The sequence below is a fragment of the Microcaecilia unicolor genome, chromosome 7 (assembly GCF_901765095.1).
Source record: "Microcaecilia unicolor chromosome 7, aMicUni1.1, whole genome shotgun sequence".
Lineage (NCBI taxonomy): Eukaryota > Metazoa > Chordata > Amphibia > Gymnophiona > Siphonopidae > Microcaecilia > Microcaecilia unicolor.
Genome location: NC_044037.1, coordinates 110,649,568 through 110,674,232, shown reverse-complemented (window position 1 = coordinate 110,674,232; position 24,665 = coordinate 110,649,568). Strand labels below are relative to the sequence as shown.

At 43.6% G+C, this 24,665-nt stretch overlaps 1 protein-coding gene across 1 annotated transcript; it reads left to right on the top strand.

Annotated features, from left to right (window-relative positions):
• Window positions 1-762: 762 nt before the first annotated feature.
• On the top strand, window positions 763-23,720 carry LOC115473729 (perforin-1-like). Its single transcript, XM_030208790.1, has 3 exons — window positions 763-802; window positions 16,827-17,422; window positions 22,600-23,720. The coding sequence occupies exons 2-3, from the start codon at window positions 16,836-16,838 to the stop codon at window positions 23,687-23,689; spliced, it is 1,677 nt and encodes a 558-aa protein (XP_030064650.1). The 5' UTR covers window positions 763-802; window positions 16,827-16,835; the 3' UTR covers window positions 23,690-23,720.
• Window positions 23,721-24,665: the final 945 nt, after the last annotated feature.

The following is a 24,665-nucleotide window of genomic DNA, read 5'->3' as shown; positions in this document are numbered from 1 at the left end:
CAGTGCTACTTTCCCTTGTAGCTGTCCCACTTTACAAACCTATGCATGCAAGTGCCATCAATTAAGTAGTGAGGCTGCAATTTTAACTTGTTTTCATTTTAGATGTGAACATAAACTACATGACATTGAAGAGAATGACTCCCTTATTTCCTCTTGTAATGCCCATGTCTTGGAGCTGGTGTAAAACCTGATGTGGAAATTTTTCATATACATATGTATTCATTTTGTAAAATGAGGAATGCCCAAGTATATTTTTACCCTGCCTAAGCTATGTCCAAACCGTGGTCCACTTAAAATCTGTATATGGTATGAATCTCCACATGTAAATAGAGGCTTTCTGAAATAATGGCCTTTGCATCTTTGAATTAATTGCTGAAGTAATATATCATGACCTGAATGTTCCAATTACCCTCTGCAGTAGCTGAGGGTGATGAAAGCAGAAAAAAATAGCACTGAAATGATAGCGCTTACACTCCTTTTCAGCTAGTGCCTTCTGTAATCCAGGGGAGATTTTGTATTTCAAGCAACACTTTGTCATATGGTGAGAAATGCTGTACATTCAAGTTCACGCTCTAAAAGGGACAGGAAAATGCTGACCATAAATGTGGGTGAGATTGTAAAATGATGCAGAATGTTGCTATAGAGATCACCGGAACTGAGGCGGACATGTGAAATCCACATCCTGTTCAGTTGTGGAGTTGTTGGCAAAATATGAATCATTCTGCTAATGCCTTAAGTTCTCAGTCGCCTTCTGAACTTTGGAGAGATTGAGAGAATATTTACAGAGGTGGTCCCCAACCAGGTGAGTCATATTTTCGTGAGCTATGTTTCAGCATTAGAAACTATATTTGTTATCTAGTGGTAGGGGTATACTAAAGACTTCACATTTTCTCACGTCCCTGCCATCTCTGTGTATAAATGATTTCCCTTTGGTGATGCCTGGGTGCATGGGACATCTGTGCAGGGCCACCGAGAGACTGAGCCGAGCCTGGGGCAAGGCCACCCCCGTGGCCGCTGGCGCCACCCCCCGGGCCCCCACTGCCCCCCCCCCCAATCACTACCACTGTCACCTCCCTCCTGCTTCCAGGCCGCTGGCGCCGCAGTCTCCATTCTCCACCCGCCCACCCCCAGCCCCGTCAACAGCCCCCTCCATCTGCCACCGTGCCCCCTGCATTCAATTCAGCAGCGCAGTGCCAGCGAGCAGTGCCTCACCTCCGTTTGAAAGCAGAAGATCACTGCGCTGCCAACTAGAGACTCTCCCTTTTCCAAATGCAGGGGGTCCAGTGGCAGACAGAAAGGAGCCACCGATGGAGTCGAGGGCAGGCAGGTGGAGACCAGGGACTGCAGGTGGCCTGGGAGCAGGAGAAGGAGAGAGACCAAGGCACTGGGCCCCCCTTGGAGACCCAGGCCCGGGGAACTTTGTCCCCCCTGCCCCCTCTCTGGGCGGCCCTGCATCTTTGTGCTTCCCCAGCGTATTTAGTTTGCTGGTTAAAATCAGTACCTACATCCACATTCTTCTATGCTTCATCCACTTAACTTATAGTATCATAGCAGATGATGAGAAATGAAGACCAAAACATCGCATCCATTCTCCTCAGTAAGCTAGAGAGAGTTCTATCTGCAGCTTCATGCAGGTTACCCCTCCCATACCTTCTTAAAAAGTGCAAAATTCATTTCATTGTTTTGAGTTGAAGCACTCATAGTTTCCTTCCCCTTGCTCTACAAAGAATATGGAATAGAAACTGGGTACATGTCCAATTACATGGCTGATGTTAATCAGGCAATATTAATTCTCTGATGGTGATAGCACCTTAATTAATGATGTAATCAGTTCATAAGTAATGCCACACTGGGAAAAGACCAAGGGTCCATCGAGCCCAGCATCCTGTCCACGACAGCGGCCAATCCAGGCCAAGGGCACCTGGCAAGCTTCCCAAACGTACAAACATTCTATATATGTTATTCCTGGTAATAGTATTCTGAGCTTTGTATTCAGTTATCACTGCTATCACTCTGCAATAACAGCGTGTAGACAGTGTGACCTGTAGATATCTACGGAGGACAGAACATTTCCTTAGCTTTGTAGTCCATTGTTACTCTCCTCCACTGCAAACTCCAGGCTTCGTTCCTTTTCCCTTGCGGCACCTTATGCCTGGAATAGACTTCCTGAGCCTATACATCTTCTAGTTCCATCTCTACCTGTTTTCAAATCTATGCTAAAAACCCACCTTTTCACCACTGCTTTTGGCTCCTAGCCAATACTCAATTGCCTCCCCCTTGTTCTTTCTCACCCAGTACTTCCCTCACCTTAATTGTCTTGTCTGTCTGTATTTTTAGACTGTAAGCTCTATTGAGCAGGGACTGTCTCTCTATGTCAGGTGTTCAGTGCTGCGTGCGTCTGGTAGCGCTATACAAATGTTAATAATAATAATAATAATAATATGACAAAATGAGAGTTCAAAGCCCCTGGGGAAGTGAGTCATGGTCATCAATGAGGGCAGAACCTAATGGTAGATTTAGAGCCCATGATACAGGATTCTGGAAGGAGCTCTGGGTGCAGAGCTCTCAGTCTCAGGATTGCTGCTGTGACTTTCAAACAAAAAGCAGGTCAAAGGGAGGCGATCTGCCGCTTTCACACGGAGATGACTGAGGCGATGCCGATTTGAATGCAGGGGGCTCGGTCATGGTGGCGGATGGAGTGTGGCTATCAACGGAGCCGAGGGCAGGCAGGTGAGACCTGGGACTGCAGCGCCGGTGACCTGTGAGCAGAAGAGGGAGGTGACAGTGGAATTGGGGGGGGAGGGGGGCCCTGGGCCCGGCTCAGTCTCTCGGCAGCCCTGGCTCTACCTCCCCCCTTCCTCACTCCCTCCTCTCAACACACACACTGATTTCAACTGAGTTGGAAAAATGGGCAAAGGACTGAGGAATTATCAAGCCCTCATCCTAAAAACAAAAAAAATTGACTTCAGATGAGAGTGAGAAGTGATGTTGAAAACTGAATGTTTCTGGGATGGAATAGAATGTAAGGATGCGTATTTGCTTGGGGAGTGTGAATGTGTGGTGCACTTGAGTGCCTTGTACAAGTGGGATGGATTTTTAAGGTTCATATGGTGGAGTAGGAAGGGGTGTAGAGGTTTCTGTGTGCTTTGGAAGTAAGCAAAGGTATCTGAGATTGGATATTTTAGAGGGGAAGGAGTGCCAAGGTTTTATATATGTCAAGGCTAGAAAGGTGTGTTAGCATTTGTGTATTTGAATTAAAAAGGAATGACCACCGGGGTGGAGAAACGAGATCTGTTATGAATTGGACAATGGAAAAACAAAAAAGTAGCGTGATCAACAAGACTCTTCCAAAAATCCAAGGAGATATAGTGAAGAAGTATTGTCTTTATTCAATACTAAAGTTGGACTCAACACGGCACTGTGTTTAGGAAAAGTGCCTGCCTCAGGAGTCTAAAACATCACAAATAAAAAAAAGTAAATACATTTACATGTAGTAAACATAAAAAGTAAAGGAAGAAACTAAAATTTAAAAACTGAAAACATTAAAAACATTGCAGGTGTATATATAGGTATATTAATTGACATATGATTAAAAATAAGATTTAACAAGGAGTCATAAATGAGTCAACAGTGATGAAAAGTAGTGTTACAAACGGACATATATAGGGATCTAAGAGACGATCAATTATGGATAAAACTAACCTTTTTATAATAGTGACTGGAAGAAGGCCTATGAAAATATGCAAATGAGAAATGAACAGGATCGAGTCTAAATATATATATATATATATATATATATATATATATATATATATATATATATAAAATATAAGGTTTTAAAACTTTACAGTAGCAACATAGATACATGTGGAGGGGCATAATCGAATGGGGCGCCCAAGTTTTCCTGAGGATGTCTTCGCAGGACGTCCCGGCGAAGGGGTGGGGAAACCCGTATTGTCAAAACAAGATGGGCGTCCATCTTTCGTTTTGATAATACGGTTGGGGACGCCCAAATTTCAACATTTAGGTCGACCTTAGAGATGGTCATTCTTAGAGATGGTCGTCCCTGGTTTTCGGCGATAATGGAAACCAAGGACGCCCATCTCAGAAATGACTAAATCCAAGCCCTTTGGTCGTGGGAGAAGCCAGCATTCATAGTGCACTGGTCCCCTTTACATGCCAGGACACCAACCGGGCACCCTAGGGGGCACTGCAGTGTACTTCACAAATTGCTCCCAGGTGCATAGCTCCCTTACCTTGGGTGCTGAGCCCCCCAAAACCCACTATCCACAACTGTACAACACTACCATAGCCCTAAGGGGTGAAGGGGGGGCACCTACATGTGGGTACAGTGGATTTGTGGTGGGTTTTGAAGGGCTCACATTTACCACCACAAGTGTAACAGGTGGGAGGGGATGGGCCTGGGTCCGCCTGCCTGAAGTGCACTGCACCCACTAAAACTGCTCCAGGGACCTGCATACTGCTGTTAGGGAGCTGGGCATGACATTTGAGGCTGGCATAGAGGTTGGAAAAAATATTTTTTAAGTTTGTTTTTTAGGGTGGGAGGGGATTAGTGACCACTGGGGGAGTAACGGGAGGTCATCCCCGATTCCCTCCGGTGATCATCTGATCAGTTCGGGCACCTTTTTGTGGCTTGGTTGCAAGAAAAAATGGACCAAGTAAATTCGGCCAAGTGCTCGTCAGGGACACCCTTCTTTTTTCCATTATCGGCCAAGGACGCCCATCTCTTAAGCACGTCCCAGTCCCGCCTTCACTATGCTTCTGACACGCCCCCAGAAACTTTGGTCGTCCCCGTGACGGAAAGCAGTTGAGGACACCCAAAATCAGCTTTCGATTATGCCGATTTGGGCGACCCTGGGAGGAGGACGCCCATCTCCCGATTTGTGTCGAAAGATGGGCACCCTTCTCTTTCAAAAATAAGCCTGAAAGTGTACTAAACTTACGTGTGGTTGACAAGCGTATATTTAAAACAATAAGATATATGACATACCTTTAAAAAGACGAATGAAGCTAGTAAGGGGTTAAAGCCACATCAGCAAGATTAGCTAAGTCAAAAGAAAAAAGAAAAACAGCAGAGGTTGGTAAAAAGGTCAAGAAATGCCCATGGTTGAGAAAGTGTTACATGCTGAACAGATGAAAGTAGTGAGGAAGAGAAAAAGGCATATGCAAACAGATGCTAAGGAGAGAGCAAAGCTCCCAATTACTTAGAAGTGGGTGGTGTACTTAAAGCAGGGTAAAATATGGCATAGTCGAAGTGCTATTTAACACATCAGGTTACTGGAGAAGTGGGAAGAAAGAACAGATATGTAAAAAAAAAAAAAGGGGGGATACAGATGTCTAAAAAATAGGAGAAAGGAAAAAAATGCTATAAACCGTTAAAGAAGTACTTTGTAGCGCATGGTGTAAACAACACAGTGAAGGTCTAAAGCAATATAGCGTGTGTCGGAGACATCGTAGACAAAGCAAATACTACAGTTAGGCAAGTAATAGTGTGATTGAAACAAGGTTAAATAGAACATAGTGAAAAAGCTCATCTTATTGTAGAGAAAAAGTGTGACAGCTGTCTAATAAGAAATGGGAAAGAACGTTATTCTATAGGAGTGCTGTGAGTGGTAAGGAACATACTTCGGTAATAACATGGGTGATCAGTGGTGTAAAGGACAAACAAAGAGGTGATAGGTGACAGTGTTCTATACAAGAGAATGAAAAAAATAAGAGGGCATATGTTACAATATGCTAAAATGCAAAGGGTGAATGACCGGAAAAACAAAAGCGTGCAGAAGAGACTATAATAGGTGTGAGTATCAGAAAGAAACACAGGGAATGCCAATTAGAATGAGATCACTAAAAAGACTAAAAATAATAAGAGAACATACCTCTGGAATAATAAGTGATCCAAAGACACTAAGTGAAAAACGATGAAGCGGCAAATAAGATGTGTCACCTTTTCCTCTTTGGCACCTTTTCCTTTTTAAATATCCCTCACTTCATACACATCACCTATTTGCCACTTCGACGTTTTTCACTCAGTGTCTTTGGATCACTTATTTTTCCGTCCCCATTAGGATCCCCAAACCATGCCTCTCAGGCCTCCACATGATCTGGTTTAGCAAGGCTATGCACCTGGAGCAAAACATTATAAACCTGACAAAGAAGCAACCTGCCCTCCCCCTCCCCCCCTTTAAATAGAATCACTTCCACAGGGGATGCAGTCCTATGCAAGTGTCTAATCGCATCCTGATCCAAAGCAAGTCTGTCAACTGAAAGTATTGAAAAAAGGGGATTCATACCCGTAGCAGATCTTGCAACTGCTGGTGAGAAAGCAAACCCCCCCCCCATGCAAACAAATCTACACAACAAGTGAAACCCAGCACTTCAAACCTACCCAACAAGGAGCTAAAATATTTGATGGGGAAAGGGGCATAGTCTCACAGGTGACTGAGATGGTGCAAAGAACTACAAAGATTTAGATCCCGGCAACATGAGTCCCACTGCTTCATCAGCAGACAAACAAATGCACCTCTGCTAGAAAACCATGGGTCCCTTCCGTATTTTTTTTTGTTACATTTGTACCCCGTGCTTTCCTACTCATGGCAGGCTCAATGCGGCTTACATGGGGCCACCCTGGAATTGGGAAGCTTCAAAAATCCCTCGTTTGCCCAAATAGGTCTGCTTTATTAGGACCCAATAATTATGCAGAGGTTGATCATGATAATCCTGAAGTGCCTTAAGCACAGCAGCTTCATAATACATTTTTAGATTTGGGAGACCCCATTCCCCCCCTGATTCACCAGTTGCATGAGTCTTTGCATTCCCACCCGCGCCCTCGTCCCCTGCCATAAAAATGCCGAAAGCATTCTATGCCATTTAGCAAATAAAGCCTGAGGGAAAACAAGGGGCAGCTATGCAAAGTAAAAAAGAAATCTAGGAAGAATCATCATCTTCACCGTAGCTACCTGCCCTCATCACAAAAGTGTCAACTTCCCCCAATGCTCCAAATCTTGCTGAACTTTGCCCTATAATTGAGTGGAGGAGTGGCCTAGTGGTTAGGGTGGTGGACTTTGGTCCTGGGGAACTGAGTTCAATTCCCACTTCAGGCATAGACAGCTCCTTGTGACTCTGGGCAAGTCACTTAACCCTCCATTGCCTCATGTAAGCCACATTGAGCCTACCATGAGTGGGAAAGCACAGGGTACAAATGTAACTAAAATAAAATAGTTTAGAGCATACAAATCTACCACTTGAATGGAGAACTGAATTCCCAAATAGCAAAACCCCTGAGTAGTTAGCTGAAATGGAAAAAGAAATCCAAGCTCCTCCACCATGGTGTTATTTATTTATTTAGTTATTGAACAATAAAGTTTCTGTTTCATCAGCATTCATTTTGAAACCCAAATGGGAGGCAAACAAAGAAATTTCCTTCAGCAGGAAGGCAAACTGGTCCTGGGGTTCCCTATAAAAAAATAAGGCATCATCAGCACAGAGAGAGTAGTGGATGCTTGGAATGCCCTCCCGCGGGAGGTGGTGGAAATGAAAACGGTAACGGAATTCAAACATGCATGGGATAAACATAAAGGAATCCTGTTCAGAAGGAATGGATCCTAAGGAGCTTAGCCGAGATTGGGTGGCAGAGCCGGTGGTTGGGAGGCGGGGATGGTGCTGGGCAGACTTATACGGTCTGTGCCAGAGCCAGTGGTGGGAGGCGAGACTGGTGGTTGGGAGGCGGGGATAGTGCTGGGCAGACTTATACGGTCTGTGCCCGGAAAAGGACAGGTAGAAATTAAGGTAAGGTATACCCAAAAAGTAGCACATATGAGTTTATCTTGTTGGGCAGACTGGATGGACCGTGCAGATCTTTTTCTGCCATCATCTACTATGTAAGAAGGATTTTGTGGGCAAGGCCCTCCAACTGAAATTGTAACTATGCGCATGTTCTTACGAATAGCCATTGCTAACAGTTCTATGGCCAAAGCAAACAAGAGAGCGGGCATGGGGCACTCCTGCCGCGTACCCCTCCCCCCCACATGTAACAAAAAGTCCTCTGACTGAATGCCATTGACTAATATTTTACTACTAGGTTTGTTGTACAAACTGCAAACCCAATAGCCAACTCCATAATATCCAGCACCTGGAAAAGAGAGGGCCACTCCATCCGGTCAATTGCTTTCTTAGTGTCCACCGCCACTGCTGCCGCTTGGGTCTGAGACTGCTGCAAGTAATCAATAAGATTAATAGCTCTACGCACATTGTCTCCCAAAAACCAATCTTTAACAAATTCTATGTGGTCTGCCCCAATCAACTCAGGCAATTTAGTTTCCAAACTGGTGGCCAATATCTTCGCAAAAATGATCATATCCATATTCAACAACACTCTATAGAGCGGCCCTGCAACACTGCATTAAGTACCCAGGCAAGGAACGATATCATTTCCTCTGACATGGCCTTATAAAATTCTAGAGGAACTCTATCATCTCCTGGGGCTTTCTCCATAGTCATCCCCTTAATTGCAGCCTGGATGTCAGAAGGATGTAAATCCCTCCCCAACCATTCTTGGGTCTCCCTAGAGAGACAGGGCAGGTTCAGAGAAGTTAAGTACTCCCGGATTTCCTCCAGTAAGAAACTCACCTCTGCCGCATAAAGCCTCTCATAAAAAGATTGAAATTCTGCTGCAATCTTCGAATTCTTAACTACCAGTTTTCTAGGTGGGACTTCAAGGTGAGTAATTCATCTGTCCATTCTTTTCATCTTTAGCTGCCAAGCTAACAACTTTCCTGCCTTATTCCCCTGCTCCATATACTGAGCTTTTGTACCAAGGGCATAAGCAGACCTGCCATTTTGGGTGGGTGGGTGGACCCTTCCCACCCCCACCCCTGTACACACATACAATATAGTGTTTTTTTTAATGACCCAACGTCTGCCTGTTTCTGTCTGAATCCCCTCCCCTGGTCCTATAGGGAACCTGCACCGGCCCTGCAGGCTTCTTTCTACCAGGCCCATACCAAAGAAACAAGAAGTGGTTTCCAGAGAGAGACAGGCAGATGCCAGTCCATGTGTGGAGAAGAGGGAGAGAGAGTAGTGAGGCACCGCCACTGAAGAGTATTGAGGGCCTCATGGGCTGCTGACTGGGTGGGCCTGAGGCAAGAATGGGTGTGTGTGTGCCCACCCAGGCCCACCCTTAGCTAAGCCACTGTTTTGTACACTGCATAAGATATTCCATATGCTGAATAGCCAGAACATTCAGTTCTCTATTCTTAGCCTGCAATTGAGAGAGGAGTTCTTTCACAACAAGGTTCAAAAGATAAACCTTGCTTTCTCTACCTCACCAGCTCTCCCTCCACTAGTCCGTTCCCCTCTCTCTCCTTCCCCTCATTCCCTTTCCTCCTTTCCTGAAGTTACTATTGAGGAAACTACACTTCTCCTTTCTTCCTCAAAATGTACCACCTGTTCCTCTGATCCCATTCCCACCCACCTTCTTAATGCCATCTCTCCTACTCTTATTCCTTTTATCTGTCACATTCTCAACCTCTCACTTTCCACTGCGACTGTCCCTGCTGCCTTTAAACATGCTGTGGTCACACCTCTCCTTAAGAAGCCTTCACTTGACCCTACTTGTCCCTCTAATTACCGACCCATCTCCCTCCTTCCTTTTCTCTCCAAATTACTTGAGCGTGCTGTTCACCGCCGCTGCCTTGATTTTCTCTCCTCACATGCTATTCTTGACCCATTACAATCTGGTTTTCGCCCTCTCCACTCAACCGAAACTGCGCTTACTAAAGTCTCCAATGACCTATTACTGGCTAAATCCAGAGGTCAATATTCCATCCTCATTCTTCTTGATCTTTCCGCTGCTTTTGACACTGTCGATCACAGCATACTTCTCGATACCCTGTCCTCACTTGGATTCCAGGGCTCTGTCCTTTCCTGGTTCTCTTCCTACCTCTCCCTCCGCACCTTTAGTGTTCACTCTGGTGGATCCTCTTCTACTTCTATCCCTCTGCCTGTCGGCGTACCTCAGGGTTCTGTTCTTGGTCCCCTCCTCTTTTCTATTTACACTTCTTCCCTTGGTTCATTAATCTCATCCCATGGCTTTTCCTACCATCTCTATGCTGATGACTCCCAAATCTACCTTTCTACCCCTGATATCTCACCTTGCATCCAAACCAAAGTTTCAGCGTGCTTGTCTGACATTGCTGCCTGGATGTCTCAACGCCACCTGAAATTAAATATGACCAAAACCAAGCTTCTCATTTTCCCCCCAAACCCACCTCCCCGCTCCCCCCGTTTTCTATTTCTGTTGATGGCTCTCTCATTCTCCCTGTCTCCTCAGCTCGAAACCTTGGGGTCATCTTTGACTCTTCTCTCTCCTTCTCTGCTCATATCCAGCAGACCGCCAAGACCTGTCGTTTATTTCTTTACAACATCCGTAAAATCCGCCCCTTTCTTTCCGAGCACTCAACCAAAACCCTCATCCACACCCTTGTCACCTCTCGTTTAGACTACTGCAATCTGCTTCTTGCTGGCCTCCCACTTAGTCACCTCTCCCCTCTCCAGTCGGTTCAAAACTCTGCTGCCCGTCTCATCTTCCGCCAGGGTCGCTTTACTCATACTACCCCTCTCCTCAAGACCCTTCACTGGCTCCCTATCCGTTTTCGCATCCTGTTCAAACTTCTTCTACTAACCTATAAATGTATTCACTCTGCTGCTCCTCAGTATCTCTCCACACTCGTCCTTCCCTACACCCCTTCCCGTGCACTCCGCTCCATGGATAAATCCTTCTTATCTGTTCCCTTCTCCACTACTGCCAACTCCAGACTTCGTGCCTCCTGTCTCGCTGCACCCTACGCCTGGAATAAACTTCCTGAGCCCCTACGTCTTGCCCCTTCCTTGGCCACCTTTAAATCTAGACTGAAAGCCCACCTCTTTAACATTGCTTTTGACTCATAACCACTTGTAACCACTCACCTCCACCTACCCTCCTCTCTTCCTTCCCGTTCACATTAATTGATTTGATTTGCTTACTTTATTTATTTTTTGTCTATTAGATTGTAAGCTCTTTGAGCAGGGACTGTCTTTCTTCTATGTTTGTGCAGTGCTGCGTATGCCTTGTAGCGCTAAAGAAATGCTAAATAGTAGTAGTAGTAGTAGAGTTTCTTACCCCCCCCCTTCAATTTATGCTGAGCCTGCAACCCCTCAATGTCTTCCAATAGGGTTTTCCTTGCAGCCTCCTGCTGTTTTTTCTCCTGGGATCCTTTCTGCATGAGCAAGCCCTGAAGATACACTTTCTCCACATCCCACAGAGTGCCTATATTAGTTTCCATAGTATCAATTATTTCCAGATATTCCACTCATCTTTCTTGTAACCACACCTGTATACCCCCCCCCCCCCCCCCCCCCCGTAGGAGCATGCTAGTATTGGCCCTCCAGTTTCGAGACCCCGCTGTAGCCGGAGCAAGATCTAGATACCCCACCACCAGCGCATAATCCAAAACACAAATAGAACCTATCTTCAAAGCCGACCATTGATAGACTTGCGTAGTCAAGCTAAGAAGATAGTCCAGCCTAGAGTAGGATTGAAATTGAGCTGAACAATAAGACGTGTCCTGAGCGCCTCCATGAAAATGTCACCACATATCCAAGAGTCCCCACTCCTGCATTTATCCAGTCAATATTAGAGTAAATAAAATCAACAGAAACAAGAAAAACCTTCACAGAATATAAAAACAGAGGTGAAACCACAAGTCCAGGTACGAAGTCTTTATTAATGATTGGCCTGACACAGCCATGTTTTGGCACAATGCCTGCATCAGGGGTCCTATTCAATAACATAATAACAGACAAATATTAAAAAATAATAATAACACAGGTATTAAAAATTTAAAGCAATATGATCAGACACACATGAAATATAAACCAGAAAACAGAATGTTAAGTACATGTGTATCAATATTTGACCACTGTTCCCTCTAAACTGAGCGGGAGTCCTCCAACTGCACTGCAGGCCAGTGGGGGATGGTGCTTCAATATTATGTTTTCAATCACTAGGGACAGGCAGGTTCCCTGGAGTCCTGCAGAGCTTGCCTGTCCCTTTCTATTGAAAATATGATAGTGAAACAACACCTCTACTTGCAGGACACTTGCATTTAATGCCACTGTTAGTCCCGCCAACATTCCAACTAGCCACATTACACCTGGTCATGATGATAAAAGCAGCTATCTTCCACACACACCACCCCTTACACGCTCCCTCCCCACCATCTTACTTTTCCACCTATCTATCTTTTCCATCTAGGTGGAGGACTCCCGCTTAGCTTAGAAGGAACAGTGTACTCGACCACAAACTGAATAGTAATCAAAAAGACAAAAAGGTATGTGATGAGAAGTAGACAGCTAAAATGATAAATATATAAAAACCATAAAAAAGGAATTGATGACAAGTATGCAGAATATATAAAAGCCAGTATAATGAAAACACAACATACATTGCCTGTTTATAAAGTAGTTATCTAAACTGCTCTTGTGGTGTCAAAATTTCAATTGAAACATCAAAAATATATCTCAGTGATAGAAAAACGAGACAATATATATTAAGACAACAAACAATAACATTTTAAGGGTCCTGTTTACCAAGTCACGCTATAGATGTTCTGGCGTTGTTAGTGTGTGCTAATGCTAGAGATACCCATAGGAATATTTGAGTATTTCTAGCATTAGTGCGTGCTAATTTTTAACGTGCACTAAAAATACTAGTGCAGCTTAGTAAATAGGGCCCTAACCAGCTCATTTTTGAAAGAGAAAGACGCCCATATTTCGACCCAAATCGGGAGATGGGCACCTTTTTCCCGTGGGTGCCCAAATCAGTATAATCGAAAGCCGATTTTGGGCGCCTCCAACTGCAGTCTGTCGCGGGAACGAACAAAGTTGATGGGGACGTGTCGGAGGTGTGGTGAAGGCGGGACTGGGGCATGTTTATCAGCCGAGGAGAGATGGGCGCTTGGCCGATAATGGAAAAAAGAAGGGCGCCAGAAGCGAGAACTTAGGTCACTTTTTTGGACCCTTTTTTTCACGAACAAGTCCCCAAAAAGTGCCCCAACTGCCCAGATGACCACCGGAGGGAATCGTGGATGACCTCCCCTGACTCCCCCAGTGGTCACTAACTCCTCCCACCAAAAAAAAAAGAACTTTAAAAACTTTTTTTCCAGCCTGTATGCCAGCCTCAAATGTCATACCCAGCTCCGTTAGTGGGTGCAGTGGACTTCAGGCAGGTGGACCCAGGCCCATCCCCTCCCACCTGTTACACTTGTGCTGCTAAATGGGAGCGCTCCAAACCGCCCCCAAAACCCACTGTACCCACATCTAGGTGCCCCCCTTCAGCCATAAGTGCTAAGGTAATGGTGTAGAGTTGTGGGGAGTGGGTTTTGGGGGGGATTTGGGGGGCTCAACACCCAAGGTAACGGAGCTATGGACTTGGAAGGTATTTTAATGTTTTTTTTTAATTGTTACAAGTGCCTCCTAGGGTGCCCGGTTGGTGTCCTGGCATGTGAGAAGGACCAGTGCACTACGAATCCTGGCCCCTCCCATGACCAAATGCCTTGGATTTGTTCATTTTTGAGCTGGGCGCCTTCGGTTTCCATTATCGCTGAAAACCGATACTGCCCAGCTCAAATCCACCCAAATGTGATGCAATTGCCCTGCAAAAACCGTATTATCGAAACAAAAGATGGACACCCATCTTTTTCAAAAATACGGTCTGTCCCGCCCCTTCGTGTACCCGTCCTCGGAGATAGGCGCCCATGGAGATGGGCGTTCGCGTTCGATTATGCCCCTCCATGTCAACATGTTCAATAAACACAGATTTAACCAATAAACTTAAAAATATTAAAAAGAGTTAAATAACCTCTAATATAGATTTAAAGAAGAGAATCTCCAATGGAAGAAAAAGGAGAGGAAAGAGTGGGAACAGAAAGAGGAGAACTTGCTGATATAAAATAGTGTCAATACAAATATAAATATGTCTAAGTGAGAACAAAAGACTAAAAAAACTGGAAACACAAACAAAAACTGATTTCAATGTGCTTAAGTAATAACTACAAATGGAAACACAACTGGCTGCATAAATATAAATATATTATAACAGCCATAACAAAGGTTGAAAAAAACCTTCCTTACTACATTATTAAGTTCAAAAGATAAAGTTGAATCAAAAATTACTCCCAAAATTCTTGATGACTGTACAACTGGGATTGTAGCATTTTGGGCCAGTGGAATAAAGGATGCTATTTCCGAGATCAAATTATTAAACCACAATATTTTGGTTTTATCAGCAATGAGTTTAAATAAGTGTTTATACACCCAATTTTTTATTTTATCTGTACAATTAGCAATTTCTATGTATGTGTAATTAAGATCACTGGCGACTGGCAATAATAGAAAAATGTCGTACGCATATTGGCAAAGACTGAACAAGACCCTGCTCTGCTTTCTACAGGCTATCTGTTACAGTTAAGTTTAAACCTCTGGAAAAAGAGTTTTACACTATTTAAACACGTTAAAAAATAAAGGGGTCCTTTTACTAAGCTGTGATAAAAAAGTGATCTTAGCGTGCTCATACATGGGTCATTCCCATGTGCTAAGGCCATTTTTACCACAGCTGTAAAAATAACTTTTTTCCTATTTTCCCCCATTAATGGGCATGCACTAATGTTGCCATTAGCACACAACCATTTTTCAAAATTACCATAAGACCATTTATCCATATCTATTTTGAAGGCGGTAAGGGCTCCTTCATTATCTGTGTGCTAACCAGCTAGCGTGTGATAATGTAGTTAGTGCAGAAAGGCATACTCTCTGCCCCTGACACACACTCTAACAAAATAAGAAACATTTTTAACACTTGGTATTGCAGGACACCTGAGCACATCCTGCAGTACTCTAAGTTTTGCTGCTTTAGGTGCATGTTAGAATCTAACACAGCTTAGTAAAAAGGACCCAAAGTTGTTTTTTTTTAAATTAAATTCAAACCTGCTCTTCTTTCTACAGGCTGTTAATGCTCTGGCTGTAGCAGTTAAGTTTAAATCTCTGGCAGAAAGTTTAAGGTTTAAACTATGGGGAAAAGAGTTTTACACTGTTTAAACAAAATATAAAATTTGCTTTTTTTTTAGAATGTATTCAAACTGTTTTTATCCATAAACCTACAAATTATTTTCTATTCAATCATAAGTCACCAAAGCACAGAACAAAATAATGTTCACTTACCCATACAGATGTCCTCTTCTCTCACAGCTGCCTCAGAAAAGGTTTCAGGGATTAGAAAGGGTATCAGGATTGTATATTCAATGCTGGAGAGGGGTATCAAAAATTGTATATGTTTGAGACAAAGCAGATGTCAGGGGTTGTATGGGTATAGAGATATTAGGGAGTTTTGCTTGTTATTTTTTCAGGGGATTGGGGGGGAGGGATCTACACAGTGGGTAACTGAGGCAATAGGAGATAAAGAGGGGCATTTTCGAAAGAAACGTCTAAGTTGGGATTTGGATGTCTTTGTAAAACGTCCAAATCTGGGCGCGGGGAAAACCGTATTTTCGAAAAAAGATGGATGTCCATCTTTGGTTTAGAAAATACCAAGGACGTCCTTGAATTTGGACGTCCTTAGACATGGACGTTTTTGACTTTCAGCGAGTTTTGAAACCAAAGACGTCCATGTCAAAAACGTCCAAATGAAAGCCATTTGGATGTGGGAGGAGCCAGCATTCGTAGTGCACTGGTCCCCCTCACATGTCAGGACACCAACTGGGCATCCTAGGGGGCACTGCAGTTGGCTTCATAAATTGCTCCCAGGTACATAGCTCCCTTACCATGTGTGCTGAGCCCCCCAAACCCCACTACCCCCAACTGTACACCACTACCATAGCCCTTACAGGTGAAGGGGGGCACCTACATGTGGGTACAGAGGGTTTGTGGTGTGTTTTAGAGGGCTCGCTGTTTTCTTCACAAACGTAATAGGTAGGGGGGGTATGGGCCTGGGTCCGCCTGTCTAAAGTGCACTGCACCCACTAAAACTGCTCCAGGGACCTGCATGCGCTGTCATGGACCCGAGTATGACATCTGAGGCTGGTATAGAGGCTGGCACAAAATATTTTTAAAGATGTTTTTTGAGGGTGGGAGGGGGTTAGTGACCACTGGGGGAGTAACTAGAGGTCATCCCTGATTCTCTCCGGTGGTCATCTGGTCATTTTGGGCACCTTTTTGTACCTTATTCGTAAACAAAACACGTCTGGGTGAAAACATCCAAGTTTTAGTTTAGGATGTCCCTGCTTTTTTCGATTATGGCTCAAAGTCGTCCAAGTGTTAGGCACGCCCAAGTCCCGCCTTCACCACACCTCCGACATGCCCCCTTGAAATTTGGATGTCCTTGCGACGGACTTCAGTTAGAGACGTCCAAAATCGGGTTTCGATTATACCGATTTGGACGTCTCTGGAGATGGACGTCCATGTTCCGATTTATGTCGGAAGATGGACGTCCATCTCTTTCGAAAATGAGCCTGATAGTGACTTTCCCAAAGTTATGAGTGCCATTAGCAAACGCAAGATTCCAACTTTGACTTTGTGGTTCTTAGCCCATTGCTCTATAAGTAGGCTACTTCCTGTGTTTCTCTGTTGGGAAGAGATGTCAGAGGCTGCATGTTTCAGAATGAAAAAGAGGTATCTATGTTGTAAAAGGTTGTCAGTGAGCTATAAAGATTTATTTTGCTATAATCATGTCTAGTTTTTGAGTATAAATAAATGCCCTTATTTCATACATTCCACAGGTGGAGAGCATGGCTGCCCTTCAAGGTATAAATCCATGCAGGTTTCTGACAGCTGCTCTGGAACCTTTTTCTGCCCTTCTTTACCTCCTCATCTTAGGCTTTCATTTTCCTGGTGCACATTCGCACTGCAGGACAGGAACCAACAGCGAATGCGAGGAATCAAACTTTGTCCCTGGACATCATCTGGTAGGTGGGGGCATCAATGTGGTGACCCTAGAAAGGGCAGGTACCTACCTTATTGACACAGATAAGTGGAAACGGAAAGATCATACCTGCACCCTATGCTCTAATGCCCTGCTAAAGAACACACCTCTTCAGAAGTTACCACGGTCCATAGTTAACTGGCGCATCCATAACAGATGTTCCCGCAAGGTCTCAAGCTCTGTCCTGCACTCAAGCTTCCAGGTGATGGAGTTGTCTGCCTCCTCAGTGCAAAATGACTGGAAGGTGGGGCTGGATGTAAGTGTGAAGCCCCCAGTGAACATCCAGGTGACTATGGCAGGATCTCACTCCCGGATGGCAGAGTTCTCCATGGAGAAGTCCAGGCAGGACAAGTACACTTTCACAGGCCATGAAATCTCCTGCACGTACTACAGGTATACTAAACTTATCAATGCATATCTCAGCTTCTACACCTTTACATTTTGCACTTAGTAGTTTCATCTGAGCTTATGACACTGCAAAGGCAACATGGAAAACCACAGAAAAGGACTGAAATGTGGAATTTCCTAAGATTTAACTGGTTTAACTCTTAGATGTATAATTATTTAAAAGGGGGATCCAGAGATATTCCTGTGTATTGTTTTAGTTTGGCTGGTCAATGCTGGTATACAGCACTAGTTTTACCTGGCTAACTGGTGCTGCCCAAATTGCAGGCCTAAAGAAAACCAAACCTTTTTGGTCCAGTTAATTTTAGAGGGGATATTCACCACATACATCATTGGTTACATTTACACTGACTATACAACCTTGAAAAAAGGACTCAGAACTTATATAGGAAACACCATTGCAGAACAACAGTAACTCCTAGGAGTCAAAGTGCAAAATCCCTATCTATTAAAATGCAGCCCTGCAAATTTTACACCATGTCCTAGGACAATCATACTCCTCCTATTAGTCTATCTACCCTGGAGGAGTGGCCTAGTGGTTAGGGTGGTGGATTTCAGTCCTGAGGAACTGAGTTCAATTCCCACTTCAGGCACAGGCAGCTACTTGTGACTTTGGGCAAGTCACTTAACCCTCCATTGCCCCATGTAAGCCACATTAAGCCTGCCATGAGTGGGAAAGCATGGGGTACAAATGTAACAAAGAAAATATTTTTTTTTTTCAATAGTGGCCAATCCAGGTGACAAGTATCTGGCAGGGTCCAAAAACATAGCAAGATTTCATGCTACTTATCTCCAGGTCTTCCTGAATAATGGTTTATGGATTTTTCCTCTAAAAATTTTTCCAAAATTTTTTAAACCAACTACAGCTTCTGATACATCACCTGGCAATGAATTCTAGAGATTAACTATGCATTGTGTTAACAAATATTTTTCAGATTTGTTTGAAATGTGCTACTTAGTAACTTAGGAGCTCCTTTATTAAGGATTGTTAGGTGCTTATCAGATGAATTTTCGAAAGAGAAGAGCGCCCATCTTCCGACACAAATCGGGAGATGGGGGTCCTTCTCGCAAGGTTGCCCAAATCGGCATAATCAAAAGCCGATTTTGGGCGCCCTCAACTGCTTTCCGTTGCGGGGATGACCAAAGTTCACGGGGGCGTGTTGGCAGTGTAGCAAAGGCGGGACTGGGGCGTGATTAGGAGATGGGCGTCCTCAGCCAGTAATGGAAAAAAGAAGGGCGTCCCCGATGAGCACTTGGACGACTTTACTTGGTCCATTTTTTTTCACGACCAAGCATCAAAAAGGTGCCCAAACTGACCAGATGACCACTGGAGGGAATTGGGGATGACCTCCCCTTACTCCCCCAGTGGTCACTAACCCCCTCCCACCATAAAAAAACTTTAAAAATACTTTTTTGCCAGCCTCTATGCCAGTCTCAAATGCCATACTCGGGTCCATCGCAGCAGTATACAGGTACCTGGAGCAGTTGTAGTGGGTGCAGAGTACTTCCACTTGTGGTGGTAAATGTGAGCCCTTCAAAACGCACCCTAAACCCACTATAACCACATGTAGGTGCCCCCCTTCATCCCTAAGGGCTATGGTAGTGGTGTACAGTTGTGGGGAGTGGGTTTTTTTTTGGGGGGGGGGTTGGGGGCCTCAACACACAAGGTAAGGAAGCTATGCACCTGGGAGCAATTTTTGAAGTCCACTGCAGTGCCCCCTTGGGTGCCTGGTTGGCATGTGAGGGGGACCAGTACACTACGAATGCTGGCTCCTCCCACGACCAAATGGCTTGGATTTGGTCATTTTTGACATGGGCGTCCTCGGTTTCCATTATCGCCGAAAACTGAGAACAACCATCTCAAAAATGACCTAAGGACGACCATCGCTAAGGTCGACCTAAATGTTGAGATTTGGGCGTTCCCGACCATATTATCGAAACGAAAGATGGACGTCCATCTTGTTTCGATAATACAGGTTGCCATGCCCCTTTACGGAGCCGTCCTGCGAGGATGCCCTCATGAAAACTTGGGCGCCCCGCTCGATTATGCCCCTCCCTGTGTGCCTAACACAGCTAAAATGGCCTAATGTACGATGCGCTAAAGCACCCTGCATTCGTTTTACCATGTGCGCTTACTAACTGCGCACTAATTATTTACTTGTGTTTTGGGGGGGGGGGGGGTTGAGTGGATGTATTGGGGTGGAGAGTGGGAATTCCTGCGCTAACCAGGTAATGCATCTGCATGACTATACACAAACTGGTTAGTGCACTGTTAATGCGTGAGCCCTTATTGCCTTCTAAATAGGTGACGATAAGTGCTCACACGGTCATTTTTTTAAAATGTTGCATGCTAATGGTAACACTAGCGCATGGCCATTAATGACATAAGTGGAAAAAAAAGGATTTTTATGACTGCGGTAAAAATGACCTTAACGCTAGGAAATGTTCCGGGTAAGAGAGCGCTAAGGTCATTTGTTACCAAACTTTAGTAAACGGTCCTCTTAATGGTGTGCCCCTTACCCCCCTGTTTACTAAGCTGTGTTAGTGGCTGGTGGAGCACTAATGCCAACACAGCGCATTCACTTTGAATAGGCTGTGTCGGCGTTGCCACGTGGCTTAGTAAACAGGGGGGGGTTAGTTTTTCTATATTTTGAAAAAGTACACAATGGGTTCACATTTCCTCATTCCACTCCATTGAGGATTTTATAGACCTCTATCATATCTCATCTCTGCTATCTCTTCTCCAAGCTAAAGATCCCAAACTCTCTAGCCTTTCCTCATATCAGAATTATTCCATCCTTTTGAACGTTTTGGTTGCCCTTCTCTGTACATTTTCTAATTCCACTAGACTTATGAACAGTGTAATCCTGGAAAAATAAAAATAAATGCATTTCCTCCCATGTTTTGCAAAATACAAAAAGATAAGAGATGTACAATTTCCAAAGTTGACACATTTCAGTCCTTAAAAATTCATTTTTTTTCCATTTTCTACCTTGTTTCCTGGGCATTTTATTTTTCTAATTAGGACAGTCATTTGTGCATTGTTGTTTACTAAAGCTTAACTTGAGTTATCTGCAGCAGGGCCCATAGGAATAAAATGGACCTGCTGCAGATAACTTGAGCTAAGCTTTAGTAAACAGGGGGGAAATTTGCTATTTAACACTGAAGTAACAAAAACAAAAGGGGATCACTCCACTGGATTATAGAACATAGCAACCAAAAAACAGCGGGTATTTCATGTTGATTGTGAATAAATAACAGAGGGGGAGAGGACCTCAGACCAGTGACACTTTTTTAATCAATTAAGATTATATTCGTGTGGTCACAAATGTATAATCACTGGTTCTCTACCAACCTCCTCCCTCAATATTCATTAGTGCGCTTTTAATATTTATTAATGCTGAATTTCTCAAACATATTCAGTAACATTAAACACCACAGCTACTTAGCTTAGCTTATTGCTGCTCCAACCAAGGGCTCCCCAACGGTCCCGTTTCGCCACATAGGGCAAATTCATGTTGAGCAGCTATACCCAAAACTGCTCTGGGAAAACTGCTGGCCCTGGAAAACCAGTTTTAATTTGTATGCCTTTCAAATTGTATGCACCATTTTAGCCTTTCAGTTGAAGGGACATTTTGTTCAGTTGGGTTCGACTAGCTGATTTAAATCTTTTGAAAATTGACCTGTTAATGCCCAGAGATACCTTTTAGATTTATAAAATCAGGAAATAGCTGTCAATCCCTATTGAAATGAGGTCTATATATTAATTATGAAATGAAAGTTATGTTAATTGGGGGAGGGGGTGGATGAAAACTGTGCAGGTAGGAACATATATTTGTCCATTTGGATTTTGCATCCGCTTTCAAAGGAAAAGTACACACATAAGTTTCCTTTGAAAATTACCCAAGAGCAAAGTATCAACAGATTTGCACCTGTTTTTTCTGCTGCATGTTTTCTGGTCAAAACAATGTGTGCTATTTAAAAATGCAAAACCAAGGGCCCCTTTTACTAAGCCACATTGGCGTCTACACGCACCCAATGCGTGCCAAAATGGACTTACTGCTCGACCACTACGTGGCTCTTGCAGTAATTTAATTTTTGTCGCGCGTCCAATCCACACAACTAAAAAATATTTTTTATTTGTGGATGCGCGTCAAGTGGCATCTGATGCGCGTAAGTCAATACTGCCCAAATTCTGTACTGCTAGGTCTATGGCTGATGGTAAGGTCAGAGACCCAAAATGGACGCACGGCAATTTTGATTTTGCCGCACGTCCATTTTCTGGAAAACAAAAAGAGGCCTTTTTTACTGGCGTGCTGAAAAATGATTCTGCGCACGTCCAAAACCCACGCCTACACTACCGCAAGCCACTTTACAGAGCACCTTTGTAAAAGGACCCCCAAATACATTGTTGTTTTCCCCAATCAACTCCATCCTGGGAATGGTTTCATGAAAATTGCAGCTAAAAGCATATCAGTTAAAAAGCAACGTATATAATTTTACAGCATACAGGCTGGACAATTTTCAGACAGCCTCTTTACACAAGTAAATGACTTTTGAAAATTGGTCTTTCAATTATACAAAATTATGGAAAGGAGTGCAATTATGGCAATTGGAAGAGTTTAAGGATGCTTGAGATCTTTCACCTCTTGTTAAAATGCCATTTTGTGCAATATATTATCATTGCCATTCTTCATGTTGACTACTTTTTTGGGCTAAATAAAGGTTTTATTTTTAACTTATTAGTACTATAGTATGAGTTGTTTTCTTTGCAGTTATAGAAAGATATACCTGGAAGAGGATCTCATCATCTTGAATAAAAAAGAGTGATAACTCTCAAAAGGTTGTTTTGTTTAGCAAATCCCTCACTTCCAAATACAGTAGTCTCTGTTTGCTTGGATCAAGTATTTGGCCAGTGTTTGCCTACCCTTTACATTTAGAAAATTCTCTTTAGTGTATGATCAGAATCAACCCTGTTGTATTTTAAGCCTATTACCACTTTTTATTTTTTCTAAGTGGAGTAAAGAAATGTGTACGGTCAATCAGCATATGTAATGTGAATGGAGCTGGGATCAAAGCTGAGACATCTAGATATCTGATAGGACATTTCTGCGTTCTAACATGTTTTTGTTTGGGGGGGGGGGGGGGGGTTATTACTTTGATAGATACCAAGTTAGCAAGAAACCATTCCTTACAAGACACTTCATCAACATCCTGAAGAACCTTCCAGAATCCTACAATGAAATGACTAAGCCCAATTATCGTTATGTTATCAACACCTATGGAACCCATTATATCACTGAGCTCTTTTTGGGGGGAAAGATACAAGATGTCACAGCCATTAAATCCTGCGAATCCTCTTTGGATGGAATCACAGTGGATGAGGTGAAAGATTGCCTAAGTGTAGATGCCTCAGTCACAGTAACAACAAAAGGCAAGATCACAGGAGAGTTCAGCACCTGTGAGGAGTTGAAGAAAAAGAAGAACTTTTCGGGTAGTTTCCATGAGAAGTACAATGAACGGCAGTCAGAAGTAGATGGAGGTAATGCAACAACAGACCTTCTGTTTGCCAAGGAGCAGGACCCAGAAAAGTTTGGGAACTGGGTGGAGAGCTTGAAGACTATCCCAGGGATCATCTCTTTCTCCCTGAAACCCATTCATACATTAGTGAGACTCCAGGGCCCACAAAAGGAAAACCTAAGGAAAGCCACTAGTGAATATATAATGGAGAGAGCTGTTCAGAAGAACTGCTCTAGCAGCTGCCCTTTTGGGGCACAAAAGAGCAAAAGAGACTCCTGCTCCTGCTTCTGCTCAGAAACCACAGGTAGAAACAACATGTGCTGTTCCACTGGTCGAGGTTTTGCCAAGATCACAGTCAACATACAGCGAGCCACAGGACTCTGGGGTGATTATGTCACAAAAACTGATGCTTATGTCAAAGTGATCTTTCAGAACAAGGAGATGAGGACCAACACAGTGTGGAACAATGACAATCCTACATGGACAGCCCACTTTGATTTTGGCACAGTACAACTGAACCAAGGAAGCTCCATGAAGCTTGAGGTCTGGGACGAGGACAACAAATATGATGATGATCTGTTAGGAACCTGCAATCAACCACTTGTTTCTGCATCTCACAAGCAGACTTGCTACCTAACCCATGGGAGCCTTGAGTTCCTGTTTAATGTGGTCTGTGGCCCCCATTTGGGAGGACCACAGTGTATGGAGTATGTTCCCTCACCAGAAAAACTTTAGAAAAACTAGGCTGAGGGATAAATATTCAGCCAGAGGTGGTCAGCATTATTTTGTCTGCCACCAGCATTTTGCCTGAATATTCAATGTCGGGCCATGTCTGAGCACCAGCATTGAATATCACTTAGGGCCTCTTTATCAAGCCATGCTAGCAGTTCCCTCATAGGAATGCCAAGAGAGCCCTCAAGATTACCACACTGGGAGCAGCTAGCGTGGCTTGATAAAAGAGTCTTTTGGTTAAGTGCTGAATATCAGCACTTAACCACATAAGCGCCAACTCCACCTCTGGACCACCACAAGTGCTTTATCCGGCCAAGAGACCCTCCTGCTTAGTTCAGATGCTTTGAATATTGACTCTTAAATGTTTTCCTTTTCTGATATGATTTGTTTTGACATTTTTTAAGGAGCTGCAGCTTAAACCCACCTTGGCAAAATGTCATGTGTGTATCACACATTCCAGTATCCTCGCTATCTTTATAGAAAGTGTCACTTGCTATGATATCACTGCCATTAAGAATCATTTGGCCATCTCTATGTGATGTTGACAGATCTTGCCCAAAATGGTTTCCTCACTGGAAGCTGCAGATGGTAGGTGTGCTTGGGAGAAGAAATGAGCACCTTAAAGAATTTTAAAATTAAAACAAAAAATTAAATAAAGAGATTATTATATATTGATATATTTACTTGCAATTGACATGCATTTCTCTGCAACAGTAGCACTCACAAAAAAAGACCACCTTTAATGTAATTTTTGTGCCACTTTTTATACTAGTGAAAGGTAATTTTATAATAAGATACCTAAGCGAGAAAGATAGATAGGCGCATAAAGGTAAAATATGCACCTTTATAAAATGACTCCAGGGTAAGTACATACATGCCTTTGCACCTGCTCAAAGCCAGGAATAATTGTGTAAATATTTGTGCTGGTAAGAATTATTATTCCTTAAACTGAATAAGAGTTCTCCACCTACAGTCCTGC